Source organism: Pelodiscus sinensis, chromosome 33, assembly GCF_049634645.1.
Source record: "Pelodiscus sinensis isolate JC-2024 chromosome 33, ASM4963464v1, whole genome shotgun sequence".
Taxonomy (NCBI): domain Eukaryota; kingdom Metazoa; phylum Chordata; order Testudines; family Trionychidae; genus Pelodiscus; species Pelodiscus sinensis.
In genome coordinates, this window is record NC_134743.1 from 4,014,041 (window position 1) to 4,039,213 (window position 25,173).

The 25,173-nt window shown below is 46.2% G+C and overlaps 1 protein-coding gene across 1 annotated transcript in view; it reads right to left on the reverse strand.

Moving 5' to 3' along the window:
* LOC102444119 (uncharacterized) overlaps positions 1–25,173 on the reverse strand; it is a 118,464-nt gene that overhangs the window by 40,542 nt on the left and 52,749 nt on the right. Inside the window, exons 11-13 of the mRNA XM_075914432.1 lie at positions 24,165–24,191; positions 22,343–22,363; positions 4,049–4,069 (exon numbers count right to left, since the gene is read on the reverse strand). Coding sequence (XP_075770547.1) covers positions 4,049–4,069; positions 22,343–22,363; positions 24,165–24,191 — 69 coding nt within the window. The remainder of the gene's footprint in view (positions 1–4,048; positions 4,070–22,342; positions 22,364–24,164; positions 24,192–25,173) is intronic.

Here is a 25,173-nt window from a genome sequence, read left to right on the forward strand (position 1 = left end):
CCTGCAAGCATGGCAGGCAGAAGAGCCAGCACAGGACCAGGAAGAGAAGTGGCAGCATGTAAGGAAAAAAAGGCCAGCGCAGGAATCCCCCAATGAAATAGAAGGAAGTAATCACTTTCAGGGTCTCTCCACGGGCTCTGCGGTGGTGAATGCTTTGGCAGGCACCTCACAAGGAAGAAACTGGAAGGGAACACCATCTACTGAAAGGCATGGGATACATAGTCCTAGGGATGGGGGTTCCTCTCAGTTGTCCAAAGAAAGCCTCATCTACCTCATCCACCTGATCTGGCAGCCTGTAACAGACACTAACTACAACATTACTGCTGTTATTTGCACCTCTAAACTTAAGCCATAGACTTTCAGCAGGCTTTCCCCCCTCTATATACTGGAATTCTGAGCAATCATAGTGCTCTGGGTATGTCTATGCTACCACCCTAGTTTGAACTAAGGTGGTTAATGTAGGCAATCGAAGTTGCAAATGAAGCCCGGGATTTGAATTTCCTGGGCTTCATTTGCATCTTGCCGGGTGCTGCCATTTTTAAATCCCCACTAGTTCGGACTCTGTGCCCGCGGCTACACGCGGCACGGAATAGGTAGTTCGGATTAGGCTTCCTATTCCGAACTACCTGTACACCTCGTTCCACAAGGAGTAACAGTAGGTCAGAATAGGAAGCCTAATCCGAACTACCTATTCCGTGCTGCGTGTAGCCGCGGGCACGGAGTCCGAACTAGTGGGGATTTAAAAATGGCAGCACCCGGCAAGATGCAAATGAAGCCCGGGAAATTCAAATCCTGGGCTTCATTTGCAACTTCGGTTGCATACATTAACCACCCTAGTTCGAACTAGGGTGGTAGTGTAGACATACCCTCTCTTACATACAGTGCAACTTCTCCTTTTCTGCCCTGCCTGTTCTTCCTGAACAGTTTATACCCTTCCATGACAGCGCTCCAGTCATGCGAGTCATCCTACCAAGTCTCTGTTATCCTAATCAAATGATAGTTCTTGGACTGGGCCACGGCCTTTAATTCTTCCTGTTTGTTACCCAGGCTTCTCACATAGGTGTACATAACCTTAGATAATCAGTTGTTGGCCCTACCTTCTGTATTCAGATTGAGGTCTCCCTTTGTTGCTCGTTTCTCTTTGCATTTCTTCCCAGTATCCAACTTTCCCACTCCCCTCAGGGCTTTGGTCATCACCCCTCCAGTGAACCTAGTTTAAAGCCCTCCTCACTAGATTTACAAGCCTGCTCGTGAAGATGCTCCTTCCTCTCTTGGTTAGGTAGATCCCATCTCTTCCTAACAATCCTTGTGCCCAGAACAGAGTCCCATGGTCGAAGAAACCAAACCCTTCTTTCCAACACCCCATGTGCAACCACACATTTACTTCCTCAATTTGATGATACCTACCCAGACTTTTCCTTTCAACAGGGAGGATGGATGAGAACACCACATGTGCTTCGAATTCTTTGATCCTTTTTCTCAGCACTACATAATCCTCAGTAACCCACTCAAGGTGATTCTTGGCTGTATTGTTAGTTCTCACATGGAGAAACAGGAAGGGGTAGCGATCCAAAGGTTTGATCAGTTTTGTAAGAGTCTCAGTCACATCCTGAATTCAAGCTCCCAGTAAGCAGCACATCTCAAGATTCTAGGTCCGGAGGGCAGATGGATGACTCAGTCCCTCATAGGAGGGATTCCCTGACCACCACCATCCGTGTTTTTCTTTTGGGAGTGGTGGTCATGGAACCCCCATCCCTAGGACTACGCATCCTATGCCTTCCAATAGATGGTGTTCCCTTCTGACTTCTTCCTTGAGAGGTCCCTCCCAAAGCATTCTCTACCGCAGTGCCTATGGAAAAAATCTGAAAGGGTATGTCTACACTACCCCCCTAGTTCGAACTAGGGGGGGTAATGTAGTCATACGGAGTTGCAAATGAAGCCTGGGATTTGAATTTCCCGGGCTTCATTTGCATAAAGCCGGCCGGCGCCATTTTTAAATGCCAGCTAGTTCGGACCTTGTTCCACGAGGCATACAGCTAGTTCGGATTAGGAAGCCTAATCCGAACTAGCTGGCATTTAAAAATGGCGCCGGCCGGCTTTATGCAAATGAAGCCCGGGAAATTCAAATCCCGGGCTTAATTTGCAACTCCATATGACTACATTACCCCCCCTAGTTCGAACTAGGGGGGTAGTGTAGACATACCCAAAGTGATTGCTTGCCTCTATAGCAATGGGGGATTCCTGAGTCGGCTTTTGTTTTCTTCTATAAGTTACATGCTGCCAATTCTCTTCCTTGTTCTGAACTGACCTCTCTGGCTTGTCTACCTGCCCTGTCTGCAGGATTAAATGCTGCCTTCTATCGAGGAAGTCTTCATCTTCTCTGATTGAGCATAGGGTTGACACTTGGGACTCCAGTCTTCTAATTTTTTTTTCCAAAATGGTGATCAGCTTGCACTTAGTGCAGATGAAATCCCTTCTTCCTTCCAGGAGGAAGACAAACATGGCACAGGCTGTACAGGTAACAGCCACAGACTTATCACTATCCATACCTGCTTTCCTGGAGAAAGAATTTAAAAGAATGGCAAGTGTATATCTCGCCCCCTTCCCACTCCCCTTCCCAACTCCCTCTCTAAACTCCCTGTTTGCAATCACCAGTTCACAAGCTCCCTAATTGCTGACTCACTGCTTTATAAAGCCCCTGACTGCCTGATAGTCCCTCCGCCTACTAAGGCTCAGCCAATCAGCAGAGGCTTCTAGATTTCAAACCTTGATTAGAAGCCAACAGCTTCCAGCTGCCACTCACAGCACACACTCCAGGAGTGGAGGAGGAGAAAGAGAAAAAAACAAACAAACCACCAATCAGTGGTTGGGACACCATACCTGGCCATCCTAGTTAATAGCCATTGATGGATCTTACCCCTATGAATCTGTGTAGTCCTTCTTTGAACAGTGTTGTAGTCTTGGCCTTCACAACACCCTCCGGCAAAGATGTCCACAGGTTGAATCTGTTTTGTATGAATTACATTCTTTTGTTTGTATTAAACCCTGTTACCTCTCATTTCATTTGCTGACCACTTAGTTATTGTGTTCTGGGAAGGAATAAATAAGTCTTCTATACTCACTTTCTTTATACCAATCATGATTTTATAGACCTCTCTCACAGCCACCCACTGCATCCCTTTCTAAACAAAATAGTCCCAGTTTTACTAATCTCTCCTCATATAGCAGACATTCCATACTCCTAATATTTTTTGCCCCTTTCTTAACTTCTGAAAGTTTGATTCAAAGTATTAGCAGTTTCCTTTTGCTGCTACACTGCTTGAAGTTGAATTTTAAATAACAGCTGCTGTGTATCTTTCAGACCCTTTGTGTCCAGACAACCTGTAACCTCTTATAGTGTTAATTTGGTGTTTGAGGTGCTAAAAAACTGTGAAAATCAGACCTATATATTCTAAAGGCAAAGATACTAGGCAATGGGAAATATAATGAAAGAACTATATGCAAACAATTAATGGCATCTCTGGTCTTAGGGTGTGGCTAGACTACCTAGTTTTGTCGACAAAAGTGGACTTTTGTCAACAAAACTATACCAGCGTCTACACTACCGCTGAGTTCTGTCGACATAACGTCGACAGAACTCAGCAGTTTTGTCGACGCTGGTATACCTCATTTTACGAGGCATAACACCTTCTGTCGACAGAACTCTGTCGACAGAAGGTGTTATTGCCTGTAACGTTGCGTCCAAACTACGGAGTTCTGTCAACAAAGCAGCTAGCTTTGTCAACAGAACTCAATGTGTCTGGACGCTCTTTGTCGACGGAAGTTTTGTCGACAGTATCTGTTGACAAAACTTCCGTCGACAAAACGCGGTAGTCTAGATGTACCCTTAGAGAAGAGGGAGAAAGAAGGCAAAATTTGAGGAAGAAATAATATTTTTCTTCACGTATAGAGACTGTTTCTATTTCATTTTCTGGTTTTACTTTATACATTAATTCATTTCATTTGTTGGAGCATGATGAAGTCACCCAAAAGTATCATCAATACTTACGATTAGCTTCCAGCAATTTTCCTGAAAAAGAAAATCAAAATTTAAGAACTCACAAGTGGGCTGCATTTTTGCCCTACAGGTGGACAAATAGCTCTCCTGAAAATCCCTCAAAACACTCCCAGCGCAGCTTGCAACAAATGGCTGTTTTCTTCAAACATGGAGGTCATCAAGTCTAGCCCCCTGCCCAAAGGAGGAGCATTCCCAACTAAATCAAAGGCCAGGACTTTGTAAAGATGAGACTTAAAAACCTTTAGGAATGGAGATTCCACCACCTCCCTAGGTAACTCATTCCAGTGCTTCACCAGCCTCCTAGTAAAATTGTGTTTCCTAATATCCAATCTATATCTCTTCCACTGTAACTTGAGATGATTGCTCCTTGTTCTGCCATCCGTCCCTACTGTGAACAGCCTTTCTCCATCCTCTTTGGAATCTCCCTTCAGGAAGTTGAAGGCTGCTATCAAATCGCCTCTCACTCTTTTCTTCTGAAGACTAAATAAGCCGAAATCCCTCAGCCTCCCTTATAGGTCATGTGATCCAGCCCCTTAATCATTTTGGCTGCTCTCCCCTGGACCCTCTCCAATGAGTCTACATCCATTCTGTAGTGGGGGGGCCAGAACTGGATGCAATACTTGAGATGTGGCCTTACCAGAGACAAATGAAGGGGAATAATAACTTCTCTAGATCTGCTGTCAATGCTCCTCCTAATGCAACCCAATACAGGCAGTCCCCGGGTTACATGGATCCGACTTACATCGGATCCCTGCTTACAAACGGCGTGAGGCAACCCTGCACTAGCTGCTTCCCCCCAGCAGACCAGGGAGACGCGAAGCTAGCGCCCCCCTCCCCCCCCGCCAGCAGACCAGGGAGATGCAGAGCGGCTTTTCTCAGCAGACACCTCAGCTTGAGAATAAAGGACTGAAGGAAGTGAGGTGTGGGAGAATAAAACTGAGCTCTGGAGAAATGTTTTGCTAGAGTTTCCCCTACAATATGTACCAGTTCCGACTTACATACAAATTCAACTTAAGAACAAACCTACAGTCCCTATCTTGTACGTAACCCAGAGACTGCCTGTATTCCATTTGCTTTATTGGCTATAAGGACACACTGTTGACTCATTATAATCTGCAGGTCCTTTCTGCAGAACTGCAACTTAGACAGTTGGTCCCGAGCCTGTAACAATGCTTGGGATTCTTCCACCCCAAGTGCAGAATTCTACATTTGTCCAGTGTCAAATCCATCACAAGGCCAGTGGCAGAAGCTGTCACGCAGGTGGCCAGTGGGGTGGCTGGCAGCTGGCCTGCAGCAGCTAAAGCAGCCCAGTTCTGAGTAAGAATCATAGAATATTAGGACTGGAAGGGACCTTGAGAGGTCATTGACTCCAGTCCCCTGTCCTCATGGCAGGACCCAGTACTGTCTAGATCATCCCTGATAGAAATTTATCTAACCTGGTCTTAAATATCTCCAGAGATGGGGATTCCAAAACCTACATAGGCAACTTATTCCAGTGTTTAATCACCCTGGGTATGTCTACACTACCACCCTAGTTCGAACTAGGGTGGTAATGTAGGCAACCAGAGTTGCAAATGAAGCCTGGGATTTGAATTTCCAGGGCTTCATTTGCAAGTTGCCAGGCGCCACTATTTTTAAATCCCCGCTAGTTCGGACTCCGTGCCCGCGGCTACACGCGGCACGAACTAGGTAGTTCGGATTAGGCTTCCTATTCTGAACTACCGTTACTCCTTGTGGAACGAGGTGTACAGGTAGGTCGGAATAGGAAGCCTAATCCAAACTACCTAGTTCATGCCGCGTGTAGCCACGGGCACGGAGTCCGAACTAGCGGGGATTTAAAAATGGCGGCGCCCGGCAACATGCAAATGAAGCCCGGGAAATTCAAATCACGGGCTTCTTTTGCAACTCCGGTTGCCTACACTACCACCCTAGTTCGAACTAGGGTGGTAGTGTAGACATACTCCCTGACAGTTAGAAAGCTTTTCTTAATGTTCAGCCTAAACCTCCCTTCCTGCAGTTTGAGCCCATTGCTTCTTGTTCTATCCTCAGAGGCCAAGGAGAACAATTTTTCTCCCTCCTGCTTGTGACACCCTTTTAGATACCTGAAAACCGCTATCATGTCATAGAATCATAGAATCATAGAGCTAGAAAAGACCTCAGAAGGTCATCAAGTTCAGCCCTCTGCCCAAGGCAGGACCAATCCCAACTAAATCAACACAGGCATGGCTTTGTCAAGCCAAGACATAAAAAACCTCTGGGGATGGAGATTCCACACTTCCCCAGGTAACCCATTTAGTCTGGATGTGAACTAACGCATCCAGACTAAAAAACTAGTTCGAATTACCATTTTGCTAATTCGAACTAGCATGTCCACATTAAGTGGACCCAGAACCAGGCTTAAGGATGGCCGGAAGCAGTGCCGCCAGGGCATCAGAGGAGGACTTAGAGCGTGGAGATGCTGTCTCAGGCTAGCCAAGGGCTGTGCTTAAAGGGACCCGACCCCCACCCCGGACAGACAGTTCTCAGGGGTGCCCTGCTTGCAAAGCAGTCCTGGCTTGGATTGCCCAGAGTACCCACACTAGGCACATCAAGCACTTGGCCATCAGACCGGCTGCACTTGCCGCAGCCTGCCATCTGGGGAGACGGGGCAATTGGGGGGCTGCAGGAGAGCTTCCACCCCCAGAAGCCCACAGAGCCAGCCCAGTCCTCCCCATCGGGGGCTCGTACCCCATTCCTCCCTCACCTCCTTCCACTTACCCCTCCCTAGCCCCCCTTCCTGATGTACAAAATAAAGGACAATTGTGTTCAAAAATAGAATCTCTCTTTATTGAACAAAACTGGGGGAGACTGGGAAAAGGAGGTGGGAGAGGGGAAGAGAGAGGGTGGGAGAGGGGAGGGCAACTACAATGATCAGGGGTTTGGAACAGGTCCCATATGAAGAGAGGCTAAAGAGACTTGGATTTTTCAGCTTAGAAAAGAGGAGATGGAGGGGGGATATGATAGAGGTTTATAAAAGCACGAGTGGGGTGGAGAGGGTGCATACAGAAAAGTTCTTCATTAGTTTCCATAATAGAAGGACTAGAGGACACCAAAGGAAAGGAATGGGTAGCAGGCTTCAAACTAGTAAGAGAAAGTTCTTCTTCACAAAGCAAATAGTCAACCTGTGGAACTCCTTGCTGCAGGAGGCTGTGAAGGCTAGAACTAGAACAGAGTTTAAAGAGAAGTGAGATCAATTCATGGAGGTTGGGTCCATGGAGTGGTATTAGCCAGGGGGTAGGAGTGGTGTCCCTGCCCAAAGTTTGTGGAAGGCTGGAGAGGGATGGCACGAGACAAATGGCTTGGTCACTGTCTTTGGTCCATCCCCTCCAGGGTTCCTAGGGTTGGCCGCTGTCGGCAGACAGGCTACTGGGCTAGATGGACCTTTGGTCTGACCCAGTATGGCCATTCTAAGCTCAGGGCTCAGGGTTGGGGGTCTCAGTGGACCACCTTGATTTTCATGCAAACCTGCTCCTGGGTGGCCAGGCTGGCAGCTCTCCTGCCCTAGGCGGCCACTTTCCTGTGTCTAGTGCGGAGGTCGTGGACGAGGTCCACAATATCTGCACTGGACAAGGCGGGTGCCCGCCTCTTGCGGTCCTGGGCAAGCTCCTGAGAGCCGCCAGCCTGGTCCCGGGAAGAGGGGGAGGGCTGGGGGGCATCAGTTGGCTGGCTCGAGCCATGCCAGGTGCAGGGTCTGCTAGTAAGTTCGAACTAGACTTAGTCCTCGTACAATGAGGTTTACCTAGTTCGAAATTAGGAGCTCCTCTAGTTCAACTTAAGTTCGAACTAGCGGAGCGCTAGTGTAGCGCCTATCAAAGTTAATTCGAACTAACGACCGTTAGTTCGAACTAACTTTGTAGTGTAGACATAGCCAGAGTGACGACAGCAATACATTTTGTTGTTTGAGGTGCATAATGTATTCCAGTATCACATGGAGTGGTTGGATTCCTCTGTGTGTGCACCACTGAGTAAAGCAACACCATTTGTACAGGTAAGTCTTGCGTGTTGTTTGCCTCCTGCTGTGCAGAAGTATGTTTCTCACTTTCTCGGAAAACTGTTGCTCTGCCTTCAAGAACAAATAGGTACCATGCCGTCAAGTGTAGCATTAGTGATTGGGGATGAAGTATTGAGCCCTCATTCTGGGAGAGAAGGTCCAGGCGGTTTGGAAGCGGGCAGAGAGGTCATAGAGACATTTGATAAAGACAAGGAAACCGTGTCTGTCGAGGCTACACTGGGGCTATTAGAATCACTCGAGTCCCATTTGCCTGTATCTTTCAGAAGACTCTGGGAATGAGGGGTATAGGAGGAAAGGAGTATAGTAAATGGGTACCCCAAGAAAGCATCATTGCATCTCCCAGGGAGCCATATCCTATGCTCACTCTTGAACAGTATTGGGAGCATTTGGAATTCTGTCTAGTCATGAAGAGGTCTATCTGTGGTACACACCAATGTTGGAACAGTTCATGGATGATGTGATTGTGCAGCTCCAATTTGTGCTCTTTGAGGAAGTTGCGGCTCAGGGTGTCTGCCATAATATTCTTGTCCCGAGGTAAGTATACTACTGTGACGGTTATGCTGTGGTCGATACACCAATTCCACAGCTTATGCCTCTGTGCATAATGACTGGGATCTCACACCCCCTTCTCAATTGATGTAGAACATCATAGTCATATTGTCGGTGAGGATACACACCAAAGAGCCCTGGATGTGTGGGAGGATGTGTCTGTATGCGTTGTGAACTGCTTGAAGCTCAAGCAGGGTTATGTGGAGTTTGGACTCATCTTTGGACCACTTCCCATGTGCGACCTGTTGTTGGAAGAAATTGTTACTCACCTTGTGCAGTAACATCTGTTCTTTGAGATGTGTGTCCCCGTGGTGTTCCTCTACAGGTGTCGGGCTTGTCCCGGCACCACAATCTGGAAAGTTTTCGCCAGCAGAAGCCCCCTCCAGAGGACCGCGCATGCACAGAGGCATCCCGCGCTGTTTGCGCCTTTTCTGCGTCGCATGGTCCGACACGCCAGTTCCTCCTAGCCGGAACATCTGAAACAGAGAAAGAAAAGAGCTCCAAAGCAGGGAGGAGGGCGGGTCATGGAGCAGCCACGGGGACACACATCTCGAAGAACAGATGTTACTGCACAAGGTGAGTAACAATTTCTTCTTCTTCAAGTGATGTCCCCGTGGGTGCTCCACTACAGGTGAGTATGAAGCAGTCACCCAAACAGCTGATCGTGCTTCGGAATTATTTGCACACAGAAGAAAGAACTGCTTTAGTGACTGCTATGTCCGTAGCTCTGAGACGGTCAAGGGCATAATGCCAAGCAAACGTGGATGACGACGACCAGGTTGCCGTGCAGCATATGTCACGTAGCGGGACGTTCTTCAGGAATGCTGTGGAAGTAGCCATGCTCCTGGTCGAGTGTGCTGTTGGTTGACAGGGTAGAGGCCTGCCCCTAAGGGTGTAGCAGCGAGTGATGCAGTTAACGATATGCGACGATATACGTTGTGATGACAGTTGATGACCTTTAGAACGGCTCGCCATTGATAATAGTAATCATGGGGACTTCCGGAAGGGACTCGTTCTGTCTAAGTAGAATGCCAGCACCCTTCTGACGTCTAATGTATGCAAGCGCGCTTCCTCGGGTGTAGCGTGTGGCTTGGGGCAAAAGGTAGGAAAAACCATAGGTTCATTGATGTGGAATGATGAATTAACTTTTGGCACAAAGGCTGCGTGACATCTCAGGGTGACGCCCTGTTCAGTGAATACTATGTAGGGAGGATCGGCGGAGAGTGCCGCGAGTTCGGAGACTCAGCAGGCCGAAGTAATCGCAAGGAGAAAGGCAACTTTAATAGTGAGAATCTGTAAGTCACAAGTTGCAAGCAGTTCAAACAGTGGGCGGGTAAGAGTGTCCAGTATGAAGGAAAGGTCTCATGGTTCTGAGATAGGCCTGTGTGGTGGGTAGAGATTGGAAATACCCTTAAAGAACCTCTTCATGAGTGGATGTGAGAAGACGGAAAAATCCTCTATCGGAGTGTGAAAGGCCGAAATAGCTGCCAAATATACTCTTAGGTACGCGACTGCCAAGCCTTGCGAATGTAAGTGGAGTATATAGTCTAGGATGCATTGGATATGTGCTTTGAGAGGATCGATGGTCTGTGATTGGCACCAAGCATAGAAGCGACGCCACTTGTAGAGGTAAGATCTCTGAGTGCTCTGACGTCTGCTTTGTACCAACACGTCTCTGACTGCTTGGGAGCAGGTTAGTTATAGGCCTTGGAGTCAGTTAAGAGCCAAGCTGTCAGATGCAAACGGTCAATGTTTGGATGGAGAAGATTGCTGCGTTGTTGCGAGAGCAAGTTGATCAGCTGTGGAAGTCGCTGAGGTTGGGATAGCAATATCTGCATAAGCTGCATCAGCCAAGTCTGGCGAGGCCAGAAGGGAGCCACTAGAATTACTGTCGCTGCATCGGATAGTATTTTTCCTATCACTCAGGGTATCAGAAGAATCGGGGGAAAGGCGTATAGGAGATGATATGTCCCCCAATTGAGCAGGAAGGCATCTCCCTTCAATTGGCTGCCTATGCCTGCTCTTGAGCAGTAACAGCGGCGTTTCTTGTTGTCGCGAGTGGCAAAGAGGTCGATTTCTGGGTAGCCCCATAGTTGAAAAAGATCGCGGACTACGTAGTCGAGGAGTTCCCATTCGTGTTGGGATTGGAAGGATCTGCTGAGTGCATCTGCAATGGTATTGTCCCTGCTGGGGAGGAAGGAGGCTGTGAGCGTGACGCTGTGGCAAATCACCCAATTCCAAAGGCGTACTGATTCCGCACATAAGGTTCTGGATCTGGCTCCGCCCTGGCGATTGATGTAGTATACAGTGCATATGTTGTCCACGAGGACCTGTAGTGTGGTTCCCTGGATCTGGTGGACGAAGTAGAAGCAAGCATTGAAAACTGCTCTGAGCTCCAGGAAGTTTATATGGAGTAGGGATTCCTGGTGGGACCACAATCCTTGGACCTGTGCTATTGCATATGTGCTCCCCAGCCTACAAGGGACGCGTCCATGGTAAGCTGGATTGACGGGGTTTGCGCACGGAAGGGGACACTCACAAGAGTATTGGCAGGGTCGAGCCACCATGTGAGCAAGTCCTTGACGCGGGCAGGAATAGGCATGAGTTTGTGGATATTGGTAATATCGGGTTTATAGGTTGCCAGAAGCCAATGTTGCAGGCACCGCATACGAAGGCGAGCATGCGCGATGGCATACGTAGTAGAGGCCATGTGACCTAACAGCTTCAGGCAGGTAAGGTACGAGACTGCTGGGGCAGTAAGCAGGATGCTCGATAGGTCTCGGATGGCGTGGGCTCTGTCTATGGGTAGGTACGCCATAGCGGTTGTAGAGTCCAGTCTGGCTCCAATGAATACGATGGACTGGGCCAGGACCAGAGAAGATTTTGGGAGATTGATGATTAGTCCAAGAGTCTCGAAAATACCTCTTGTAGCGGTAACTGCGGTCTCGGCCTCTGGTGATGCCGGCCCGATGAAGGTACGCAGCTACAACTGCCAGGGTCTTTGAAAACACTCTTGGGGCTGCGGAGAGACCAAAGGGAAGCACCGTATATTGGTAATGATCATTGCCCAGGGTAAAGCGTAGAAATCTCCTGTGAGCTGGATGGACGGCAATATGGAAGTATGTGTCCTGGAGATTGAGGGACGCAAACCAATCCCCTTTGTGTAGTGCTGGGATGATGGAACCCAAAGTAACCATTTTGAATTTCTGTTTTTGCAGGTGGCGTTTGAGGCCACAAAGATCCAGGATCGGTCTCCAGACTTCTTCTCGGTGAGGAAGTACCGGGAATAGAAGCCTCTGCCTTGGAACTCGGAAGGAACTTCTTCTACCTCACCAATGGTAAGTAGATGCATGACCTCCTGATGCAACAGAAGATTGTGAGAGGGGTCCCTGAAAAGGGACGGGTATAGGAGTTGGAGGGAGGTAGAGTGGAGAAGGGAATGATGAGTCCAGAGGTTACGATCTCCCTGACCCTACGGTCTGTGGTGATGGCAAACCAGTGGCGGCAATAAGGGCTCAGGCGGCAGTGGAAAAGTTTGGTTACTCGTGACGAAGGCTCCAATAGGGGGATGGTGCACAGACCCTCGACAAGGGTGTCAAACTTGCTGCCGAGGCTGTTGTTGATTCTGCTGCTTATTAGGCTGCTGGCGGCAACGTAGGGGGCACTGCCTTTGTTTATGTTGGTCGTAGGGCTTGAAGCGTTGGGTGGAATAATAAGAAGAAGGCCTTTGTCTGTTATATGGCCATGCTCTCCTGCGCCTGAAAGGTGGAGTGCACAAACCGAGGGTTCTTAACGTAGTTCAGGAGTCTTTTCCGGAATGGAACACATGATCCGTGTTCTGGGCAAACAAGGAGGCTCGATCAAATGGGAGGTCCTTCACCTTGGGCTGTAAATCTTTTGGTACAGAAGCAAGGTGGAGCCAAGAGGCGCGTTGCATGACGACCAATGTCACCGTAGTGCAGGAAGCTGAGTGGGCAATATCCAGAGATATCTGGAGTGCATTACGGGCTGCTGTATAACCCTCCTGCACAATGGATTTCAGTATGTCCCGTTTGGAGTCCGGCAGATGTTGCATTTAAGGCACCAACTTCGAGTAATTATCGAAGTCGTGGTTAGCAAGTTGGATGGAGTAGTTGGCCATCCTCAGTGTGGCTGTTGCCAACGAATATACCTTCCTCCCGAACAAGTCCAGACGCTCAGCTTCCTTGTCCGTGGCAGAGTTTTGCGATTGTGCAGACTTCGCCTTTTGCTGAGCTGCGTCGACGACGATGGAATTAGGAGCGGGGTGTGTAAAAAGAAATTCTGCGTCCTTGGCGTCGATAAAGTATTTCCTGTCTGTGTGTTTGTTGGTAGGGGGCACGGATGCTGGGGTCTGCCAGATGTCATTAGCTATTTCAAGAATTGCGGCATCGAAAAGGAGAGCCAGCTTTGACTTGTTGGACTGTTGGAGGTTTCTGAGGAAGGCATGCTGCTTCTGTGGAGCCTCGGAGGTTCGTAGATTTTGTGAATAAGCAACCCGTTTAAAAAGTTTGTGGAATTGTTTGTAATCATGCACAAGAGAGGGTTCATCATTAAATACTGCATCGTCTGGGGAAGAGGAAGAGATATCTGTTGGAGAAGCTGTGGGTTGTTGCTCTGCAACAGGTGACTGAGTGACATCGCCGTGCGGGGAGAAGTTGTTGATGCATTGGTGGGTGCTGAGCCAGCAGGATAGTTCTGGGTTACTGGTCATGGTGAGTATAACTGCTACCGTTCTGGAGACGAGGGGGGTGAAGGCCTTGTGAAGGAACGTGAACGATCATGATGGGGTGAGGTGTACCTACAGTAATGAGAGTCATAGTGCGGATATTGCGGAGAGTAAGAAGTAATGCTCCTATTACTCATAGACTCATAGACTCATAGACTTTAAGGTCAGAAGGGACCATTATGATCATCTAGTCTGACCCCCTGCACAGTGCAGGCCACAGAATCTCACCCACCCCTCACAGAATAATCCTCTCACCTATATCTCAGATATTGAAGCCTTCAAATACTTTGAAGACCCCAAGATGCAGAGAATCCTCCAGCTGTGATCTGTGCCCCATGCTACAGAGGAAGGCGAAAAACCTCCAGGGTCTCTGCCAATCTATCCTAGAGGAAAATTCCTTCCCAACCCCAAATATAGCGATCAACTAAACCCTGAGCATGTGGGCAAGACTCATCAGCCAGACACCCAGAAAGTTCTCTATAGTAACTCCTATCATCCCTCCATTGACCTATTTCCCACTGATAATGAATGGTCAATTAGTTACCAAGATCATGTTATCTCATCAAACCATCCCCTTCATAAACCCATCGGCTGTGTCTACACTGGCATGAATTTCCGGAACTGCTTAAAACGGAATACTATTCCGTTTTCAGTTTTTCCGGAAAAGGAGCGTCTACATTGGCAGGCTGCTTTTCCGGAAAAGCCCTTTTTCCAGAAAAGCGTCTGTGGCCAATGTAGACGTGCTTTTCTGGAAAAGAGCCCCGATCGCCATTTTCGCGATCGGGGCTTTTTTCTGGAAAAGACTACTGGGCTGTCTACACTGGCCCTTTTCCGGAACAGTGTTCCGGAATAAGGACTTATGCCTGAGCGGGAGCAGAATAGTTTTTCCGGAATAGTGACTGATTTTGTACAGTAGAGCATCGTTGCTTTTCCGGAAATTCAAGGGCCAGTGTAGACAGCTAGCAGCTTATTCCGGAAAAGCGGCTGATTTTCCGGAATAAGTGGCCCAGTGTAGACACAGCCTTCTAGTTTAATCTTGATGCCAGATAGATCTTTTGCCCCCACTACTTCCCTTGGAAGGCTGTTCCAGAACCTCACTCCTCTAATGGTTAGAAACCTTCATCTAATCTCAAGTCTAAATTTCCTACTAGCCAGCTTATATCCATTTGTTCTTGTGTCCACATTGGTATTAAGCTTAAATAATTCCTCTCCCTCCCTGGTATTTATCCCTCTAATATATTTAAAGAGTGCAATCATGTCCTCTCTCAGCCTTCTTTTGGTTAAGGTAAAGAAGCCAAGCTCCTTGAGTCTCCTTTCATAAGACAGGTTTTCCATTCCTCGGATCATCCTAGTGGCCCTTCTTTGTACCTGTTCCAGTTTGAATTCATCCTTCTTAAACATGGGAGACCAGAACTGCACACAGTATTCCAAATGCGGACTCACCAATGCCTTGTATAATGGCACTAACACCTCCTTATCCCTACTGGAAATACCTCGCCTAATACATCCCAAGATCGTATTAGCCTTTTTCACGGCCATGTCACAATGGCAGCTCATAGTCATCCTATAATCAACCAGGACTCCGAGGTCCTTTTCCTCCTCTGTTACTTCCAACTGATGTGTCCCCAGCTTGTAACTAAAATTCTTGTTATTAATCCCTAAATGCATAACCTTACACTTCTCACTATTAAATTTCATCCTATTGCTATCACTCCAATTTACAAGATCACATTACGATAGTAACGGGAGCAAGGATGGGATCCTGGGGATCGTGAGCAATGGGAATGGTAACATGGAGATCTCGAGTAGTATGTGCGGTGGTAACGTGGCAGTGTAATAGATCGCCTTGGAGATCTGCAGTAACGGTGTGTGGGAGAGTGGCCGTAGTGGTAGTGCTATTGTCTTTGGCAAGGTGAGAGCAATGGCTCAGGGGAAAATGCTGCCCTGTCGGGACTGGGGGAAGGCGTATGGGGATGGTGAGTCTTCCTTTGAGCCTTAGTCGGTATTCCCGTAGATGGAGGAGCCATGGGGATTGGACTACCGGGAACTGAGATGACCGAGGCCAAGTTGGAAACTTCCTCCAGGAGGCGTGGTGACCTAGGTGCGGAGGATGGGGATGCCAGTGCCGTATCCGCCCCTGAGCCATTGGGTTGTGGACCCACAGGGGCCAGAGCTGAAAGGACGGACAGTGCCGGTCGGGTCGCACACAATGGGTGGTCGGTGCGGGCTGTTGCAGGCGTGCCCTATATGTGATGCGGAGCTGCATCCCCAGGTCTTGAATAGGGGAGGGTTGATCTGGGTGCCGAGTGCTTTCTTGGTGCCGGCTCCGTTGTCTGCGCTGATTGCGCTTTTGGTGCCGGCTTAGTCTTCGGTGCCGGATCGGCTCTCGGTGCAGGGTCGGTCATCGGTGCCGGCTCCGCCCCAAACGTCTGCTGAGGTCCCGTATGATGCAACGGTGCCGGGTGCGTTGGTGCTGAGGACCGCACCGTATCTGGCTGCGGTGCCACACGGAGACTTGGTGCCACAGATGATGGTGCCGATTCCGGACAACCTGGCGGTACCGAGAGTACTGAAAGCGCGGGGCTAGGCGCCGATGTACTATGGGCTTTGGTTGACTTGTCTGCTCCCTGTCTGGGAGGGAAGCCTGATGAGCTCCGTGCCTCTCCTGCAGTTAGACTCCTGGGCGGAGCGGAGCTTTTTCCGTCCCTGGACTTACGTGGGACTGAAGCTTCCTGTTCTTCTATTGACAGGGGCTAGAGTGCCTTATTGAAGAGTAACATCTTCAGGCACATTTCTCTGTCCCATCTCGCCCGCGCGGTCAACTTTGAACAGTGACCGCATTTCTGGGGGATGTGGCCCTCTCCCAGGCAGTGAATACAGTGGGAGTGGCCATCGGAGACCGCCACAGGAATCACATTTCTTAAAGCTGGGAGATCTGGGCATATTTAGTGCGGTGGTCTCCGGGGAAAGAAAGAAACTTGAGGGGCTGGTCGGAGGGGCCCTCAGTAATTATAACCGCAAAGAGACTTTTTGTTTAAACAACTAATTACTAACTAACTAACTATGATAATAACTGACTACACTATGTAGGAAGGGGCTAACTGGGAAGGAACAGAAGAATTAACTATACGATTTCTCCTCAGGAGGGGAGCGTGTTCCAAGTCTGTCTGCGGCCATGGACAGTTAGGACGAACTGGTGCGTCGGACCGTGCAACGAAGAAAAGGCATAAACAGCGCGGGACACCTCTGCGAATGCGTGGTCCTCTGGGGGGGCTAGTGCTGGCGAAAACTTTCCGGATTGCGGTGCTGGGACAAGCCTGACACCTGCAGTGGAGCACCCACAGGGACATCACTTGAAGAAGTGTGCATCCCAGCCCATCAGGAAACCGTCTGTATTAATCTGGTTGGATGGCTGCTCATGGTAGAAGAGCACCCCTCTGCATAGGTTCTGCACCTGTGTCCACCATCAGAGGGAGGTAAGGACCCGTGAAGGAGACAAGATGTGCCTGTGGATGTGGCAGCTGGTGGTACACTAAAGAAATCCAGTGATGGAAACATTGAAAGAGCAGCCTGCTGTGAGAAACTATGCATGCGGTGGCCACTATGTGTTCCATAAACTTGAGGCAAGTTAGGATAGGTATGGTTGGGCTGGTGGTAATGATAGTGACAAGGCTTTTGATGTTGTAGACATGGTGATTGAAGAGATAGGCTCGTGCTATTATGGAATCTATGGAAGCCCCTATGAACTCCAGGTATTACATAGAGCATAGTGTGGATTTCTGCTAATTGATAATGAAGCCTAGTGACTGAGTACCCCAGTACATGAGGTGGTGGTATGGGTGTGGTCATGACCCTGGGGGATATGGGCTTAGTGTGCGGTACTAGCGGGCAGCTGGAACTAGTGCTGTCACCTCCCGATGCCTGTGGTAGAGACTGCATAGGGGGGTCACGTTATGCTGGGGATACTGAGTGTGCTTGAGCCACGAGTGTCCTTGATGCCATTGGTGCCTCTGTTACATCAGGGCCCTTCAGAGGTGCCCTTTTTGATACCTGGGCAGGTGTTTTGACCAGCTGTTTAGAGCATGCTCTTGAGCCTGTCATAGAGGAGGCTCAAGATTTCCCCATGCCCAAGGTGCTCGGTTTATCCTTTTTACTGATTATTGTGGGGAGAGACCTGGCTGGTGAGGGTGTGGTTTCTGACTGTGCTCTAAGAGATAAAGGGCTGGAGGGATTGCCCAGAGATGATTTTGTGCTCGAGCCCTTATTGCCCCCTTTAAACTTTGGGGGCCAAGGGCTTTGTCAATAGACAGTGTATGGGCTATGAGTTCTCTTTTTTGTGAGCCCTCTCTGTCAGGCTGCAGCAGTGGACACATTTTTGTTGTACACGTGTGTCCCCCAAATAGTGTATTCATTCAATATGGGCATCAGATACTGGCATAGGCTCCCGGCATCTTGCACATTTCTTGTCCTTAGGCAGGACTGGCATGTCCCCCCAAGGCTGAGTATGTCACCCAAATTGCGAAAACCAAGCTGCCTGCTTGGGTTAGTAGTTGGTTTATTTGTTAGGGGTTTTGTTGTTGTTTTTGTTTTTGGTTTCAGTTTGACTGGGCTGCAGAGGCTTGTCCCTGTACAGCAGTGAGAGCTGCTAGTGACTTTTTTGTTTGCTTGTTTTTGTTTGAATAAAGAGAGGAGTCTATCTAAAGTACTTAATTGTTTCTCTGACTATCTAAAGTACTCAATTGGTTGTCAATTGCTTCTCTTTGATATGCAGAGGACGCTGAGGAAGAGAGGGTTGAGCTCTGTCCCTAGCCCAGGGCAGTGAAGAAGGAATTGAGGGAAAAACAGGCTGTGCTCCCTATTTCAAAGGCAGGAATGCTGCTCTCCTGCTTGCACATGCTTAGTCCGCCTGATGACTACTTGAAAGTCTCTGATCTGTGGCTCCAGGAAGAACCCAGCACCAACAGTAGAGCACTCACAGGGACATCACTGGAAGAAGAAGAAAAACTCCCAAAATAAGAAAATTGATATAATGTGTCCCCGCTATAGGAGAGCTTTGAAATTAGTCTGAGACAGGCCCTGTTAGTGTGGACGTGCTACCTCAATTTAGAGCCCCAGGAAGCACTGGAGAGTAATTACTTCAAATTATTCTGAGGTGTTATTTCAAAATGGCAGCAGCAGAACGTCCACACTACTGCCATTTCAAAATAAGCATTGTTTCTTGAGGAAAGCAGGAGTAAAGATTTCAAAATAAGCCACCTGTTATTTCAAAATAATGGGCTTAATAGCATGAATTTTCCACTTATTATTTCAAAGGAACTTCCTAGTGTAGTCCAGGGCTAAGAGAAATGAATCTGAGTCCCTGGTGTTACTAGGATATTTCTATAATAGGCATCACAGAAACTTGGTTGAATGATGAAATCAAAAGGACACTGTAGTAACAGTGTACAAAACACAGCAGATCATGATGGTGGGGAAACAGAACTGTGTGAGAAAGAAAGCAGAGAGTCAAATACTGTAAAAATCACAAATGAATAAACGGTGCTATGGAATCTCTATGGATAGAAATACCATGATTGAATAGTAAAACTATAGGGCTATGTCTATGCTATGAGTTTGCTTGGCAAAAAATATGCTAATGAGGGACTCATTTGCATGAGTCGTGATCTCATTTGCATATTTTCTGCTGATCTGTTTTTTTGCTACCATTTTTGTGCAAAAACAATCAGTGTGGACATTTTCTTTTTGCGCAAAACCCCTTTTCCCACAAGTTCCTCATGCTCCAAAAAAGGAGTAGCAGTAATGATAGACTACTAATACTCCTTGTCAGGATTTTGATGGTGATTGTGGAAAACTTCAGGAGATAATAGAGACTACAAAATAGAAAATCCAGTAAGAATGGAGAATTTCAACTATCCCCATATTGACTGGGCACATGTCACCTCAGGACATGATGCAGACAAAAAGTTTCTTGACACAGCCAATGACTGGACATGGAGCAGTTAGTCATGGAACCCATGAGGAGAGAGTCAATCATAAACAGTCATAAACAGAGCAAAGGATCTGGAACAAAAGGTGAATACAGTGAACCTGCTTTTTAATAGTAACTGTATTTATAAGTAAATTTAACATCCTGCAAGGTGAGGGGAAACAAAGACACCTATAGTAGCAATGAAGCTCCGAAAAGAGAACCACACAAAAATGAGGAAACAAGTTAAATGGATATTAAAAGGAAGTCACAAAAATAAAATACCTTCAACCTTCAAAGAAACTTTTTGAAAACACTATTGTCATAGTACCTCTCCTGCTTTATGAAATTAGGCTTATGAATATGAACATGCATAACTGGAAATGCTCTATGCAAATTATAGCTTGTAAGCTATCATTCAGAAGTTTGTGATACCCTGAATGAATATATTCTCTTTGTGTGCAAGTATCGTTCCTGAATGTGAAGTTAGAAATATGAAGTGTAAACCTGTTCATTAATGTAGGTCTCCTAGTGAAAGCTATTAGTGATATATAAGGAGCTTAATGGCCTGGTGCTCAAAACAAGGATCTGTAAATAGTCTTTTTCTGGTAAACCAAAACTATGTTTGGTCATACAAAGACATGTGATCATGCTATCTGGAGTTGGAATCCAACTTGATTTTGGTATCTTTCCATATTGGGAGAGGTTGTGGTGTGTGAAAATTGAACAAAGACTTACCATCCTGGAGAAATTCTATTTAAGGCATGGGAATCTATCAACATTGGTCTTTACCTGGATTTTGAAACTGCTTCTCCACCACAAAAGGGACACATAGGAACAAAAGAACTTTAATGAGTGTGTAGTGAGTCCAGGACAGCAATATGGCTGCCCGCTGACCTGGAAGAGGAAGCGCCTTCTAAGACCCCTTGGTGGGCAGGTCCAGCCTCACCTCCCCCTGCCCACAGGACGCCAGAGGGTGGGGCTAGGACTATAAGAGCAGCAAGCTCGATCTGAGCTCTGCAGCCAAATAGGGCAGACACTTGGCTCCAGCTACCGCAGCGAAGGGCTCAGCCGTGCTGCCATCCCTAGAGGTTTTTAATTCTTGGCTTGACAAAGGCCTGACTGGGTTGATTTAGTTGGGCAGGGGGCTGGACTAGAAGGACTCCTGAGGTCTCATCCAGACGTATGATTCTATGAGTGAGGAAACCGGACCCCTGCCTGGCTAGAACTCAGCCAGAGCTTTAAATTGCTGAACCTCTTGTGATAGACACTTGTTACCCTGACCCAGGGCTGTGTCTTAAACTGTGAACTATTGAACTTTTTGTGTTAACCCCTTGTCTATGCTCTCTGCCCTGCCCTAAGACTGGGCCTCATAAACTGTTGTTTGGCCAACAGGTAGGCCAAGGTGTATGGCACGAACTTGTGGATACTTTAGGGAGTCAGCATGGCCTCCCACTGACAGTGGACTGTATACAGAGTGGGAGAGAAACTGACAGATCCCAGGTCAGAGAAAAAGACCATTGCAGAGAAACTAAATTTGTACTGCAGAGGGTATGAGGGAGATTCCCACATGTGATCCATTCTCTTTAGGTGGCAAATTTGAGGAACGGTCCTAGATTCAGGTATTAAGAGGGAAGGTTTTCAAACAAATTGATAAACTAAAGTGTCATCAGTCAAAAGGACCAAATGGTATTCAAGTAAGATGTCTAAAGGAACTGAATGATTCAATAGAAGAATTAGTAACTGTTGTATGAAATTAATCATGTAAATTAGCTCTATACCAGAGGACTGCAGCATATCTAATATTGTACCATTTTTTTTAAAAAAGGGCTTCAGAAGAGATCTTGGCAATTATATGCGAATAAGCCTGACTTCATAGAATCATAGAGTTGGAGAGACCTCTGTAAATCAAGTTGAACCCCGGGCTAAAACCGGACCAATCCCAACTAAAAACTTTTCCAGCAAGAGCATTGTCAAACAAGGACTTAAGAACCTCTACGGACTGAAATTCTACCACCTCCCTAGCGAACCCATTTCAGTGCTTCACCATTCTCCTAGGGAAATAGTTTTTCCTAATAGCCAACCTAGATCTCCTCCACTGTAACAACACCATTGCTCCTCATTCTGTCACCTGTCATTACTGGGAATATCCTCTCTCCACTCCTCTTTGGAACCTCCCTTCAGGAAAATGAAGGCTGCTATCAAATTGCCCCTCACTCCTCTTCTGCAGACTAAATGAACCCAGATCCCTCAGCCTTTCCTCATAGGTCATGTGCTTTAGCTCCCTAATTATTTTGGCTGCCCTCTGCTGAACTGAGTCCACATGCTTTCTGTAATGGAGGATCCAGAATTGGAAGCAGTACTCCAGATGTGGCCTCACCAGTGCCGAATAAAGGTGAATAATCACTTCCCTTGATATGCTGGCAAGGCGTCTACTAATGCACATTAATACATCATTCGCCTTCTTGGCTACAAGGGCACACTGTTGACTCATATCCAGCTTTTAGTCCACTGTAATCCCCAAGGTCTTTTTGTACTAAATTGTTGTCAGTCCCTAGCATATCAAGCCTTGCCAGCATAACAAGGAAAGTGATTATTCCCCTTTATTTGGTACTGTAGTGCTTAGGGCTTTTCTGTCCCAGGAACAGGACTCTGCATTTGTCCTTGTTGAACCTCATCAGATTTATTTTGGCCCAATCCTCCAATTTATCCAGGTCATTCTAGACCCTATCCCTGCCCTCCAGCATATCTACCCCTCAGCTTAGTGTCATCTACAAACTTACTGAGGATGCAATCCACCCCCTCATCCAGGTCATCAATAAAGATGTTGAACAGAACTAGCCCCAGAACTGACCCTTGAAGCATTGCACTTTATACTGACATTGAACCATGTATCACTCACTACATATTGACATCAATATGCCTCTTGTCATAGAGCTGTTCTGAGATTTTTATGAAACAGTAGACACTTACCATTTTCCTCCTGGGTGAATTCTGCAAAGAATCAGCAAATCTTTACATCAGACTAAATTATCTAGAAAGGTTATGAAACGTTCTGATAATAGATTAAATGATCATATAAAATCCGGTCTTCAACATCTGGAATTGACCAAATTAGTCAAGGGTAAATAAAGAGAGTAGTAATTAGAGGGAGATTTTCAAAGAGGCCCAAAGTTCCATGCTTCAGTGCCATTGAAGCACTGAAAGTTAGGTGCCTGTTTTCTACTTGTGCCTTTTAAAATGTTGCTTCTATTATTTTATGTTATGCCTAAATTTGCACGAAAACAAAATTAAGATTTAAATCTGTATCTCACTCATAAAAATAACCCAGCCCTTTAAGTTTGTGTAGTAAATGGAATAACCCCGAGAGTGAAATTTATTCCTTCAGTTTTCAGCAATGCTAAGATGGGCACAAGATTAAAAGGGGTGTAATCTCTCCCAAATCTGCACCAATTCCAGGAATGCTCATTTAGGCTCTAAATTGCACCTTGAGCATAACAGCCCATATGTATGGCTGCACTATATGAAAATAACCAGATAATTGGAATGCCCCTGCTATGGTGCCATCTGCCATCAAGCAATGTAACCTCTGTGCTAGAGACTGCTTAATAGGGCTTACAATCAGCTACATCTCATTGTATCTGTCACAAAGACCCCCTAAATCAATCACATATCTTTCTACTGTGTGACCGCACTGAAGCTATAACATTTCCTGGGACAATTACTGAATCTATACTAAAGGTACATCTACACTCCAAGGTTATTTTGGGATACTGGAGGTATCTTGAAATAGCTACCCTGAGTCTACACAAGGCACCTGTTATTTCAAAATATTTTTTAAAATAACAGGCACACTATTTCGTCATCCTGGGAAACCTCATTGCATGATAAGGTATGGTTCGAAATAGCTCTTTATTTGAAATTTGGCTCAGGTAGATATGCCAAATTTCAAAATAAGCTCTTTCAAAATAGTTTTGAAATCAGATATGCAATTTGCATAGCACAAATTGCATATTTTATTTTGAGTTTAGGGTGCAGTGTGGACACACCATCCCTCCACACTCACTATATGATCTGAAGAAATTATGTTCCTAAGTACTCAGATTTTATACAGGGAACCTACATAAGGATTTTGTTTGGATCGGATGCTATTAATATGGTTTAGTCATTTCACAGAGAGTTCAAACAGTTACCATTCATATACCACTGTAGGATTTTGAATTAGAGTTGGATGGAAAATATTTTTCCCATTCCTGGAATATTTTCCAGAATTTGACCTTTTTCCCACCTCTTTGGGGACAATAGCTATTCACATAAAAAAAAGTCCAAAACAAGCCAAACAATTCAGCTCAGGTCAACCATAACAATTTGTTTCAATAATTTTGAAATGTTTCATTTTAATTTTGACTTTTTCTTATTTTTAATGCATTTTAGTGTATTTATTTTGTATTTTGAAATTAAAACTCATGGCATTTTTTGGGGGGGAGGGAAGGATTAAGCTGGGAGACCTTGATTTTTCAACCAGCTGTGCAGAATGCTCATATGAATAAAGAGAGCAAAATGGGCTCAAAGCATTCATAATGTGATACATGGGATACCCACATCTCTCGATGAAATCAGTGCAAGCTGAGGGCATGCAAAAATCTCGGAAGATGGAGCCTTAAAATGTATCTTCCTCATTCAGTTTCATGAATTGATCGGATTCATTGTATTGAAAGATAAAGTTGAAAAACAGTTCCCAATATTCCCCTGATTGCAGAGCTGTTTTCAGACGCTCGAAAGCAAACATACTTACCATTTTCCTCCTCATCTGGCAAAAGTCCTGCAAAAATCAGAACAATTTCAATTATTTTAAATCAATCAGATCTGATGTTACAAAATTTTTTGATACAAAGCCTTGTCTCTAACCATCAACCATTGAGCAAATTAATTAATGGCAATTCAATACAATAACAATTAAGGTGAGATGTTTAAAGGCACAAAGGGAGGTAAAAGCCTAACTGTTTTTGTGCCTTTTAAAATATCACCTCTACTATGTCATATATTGACAGTACAAACAACATACTGATGTGAATCTGTGCTTCACTCTAAAACATAACTCAAGCTCTTAAGTTTATGTAGTACTTTAAATTGCTCTGAAGTGTGTGAAATAGACAAAACTGACTAAAAGACAATTAAATACAATACAATTCTAGGGTCATTTTCAAAGTCAGAGAGGGAAGGTAGGTGACCATTTCCTACTGAAAGCCACTAGAAGGTGGGTGCCTAACTCCTACTTCATAGTGTTATGCCATGTTATTTTTAAGTGTGTACACAAAGATCAGGCTTTAACACTGCTTCATTCAGAATCATAATTCAGCCTCTTAAGTTTATGTAGTGCTTTGAATTACCCTGAAAAGTATACCTCCAGCAATTTTATTATTTCAGTCTCCATAGGCACAGGAACAGAAGGGTTTGCATTTGCCTATATCCTCACCTATTCCAGGGCAATTGAATCCCTAATGAAGGCTAGAGCAGGCTTGAAGGCTTCTTTAACTTCAGCCATGGACTGTAACATTCCCTATTTATGTTGCTCTATCTGACACTAATCAGTTCATACAAATGTCCCAGTGTGGCATCCTTCTATGGAAAAAAGTGGTTGTACAAAATTCCCAACCAGGTCTACTTAGAATGTTTGTGTTGGGTCATGAACTCCATTTTGGTTCTTTATGAAAGTCTTTTGTGATGCACATCTGACAAAGTGGCTCTTTGCCCCCAAAAGCTTATGCTCCAATAAATCTGTTAGTCTATAAGGTGCCACAGGA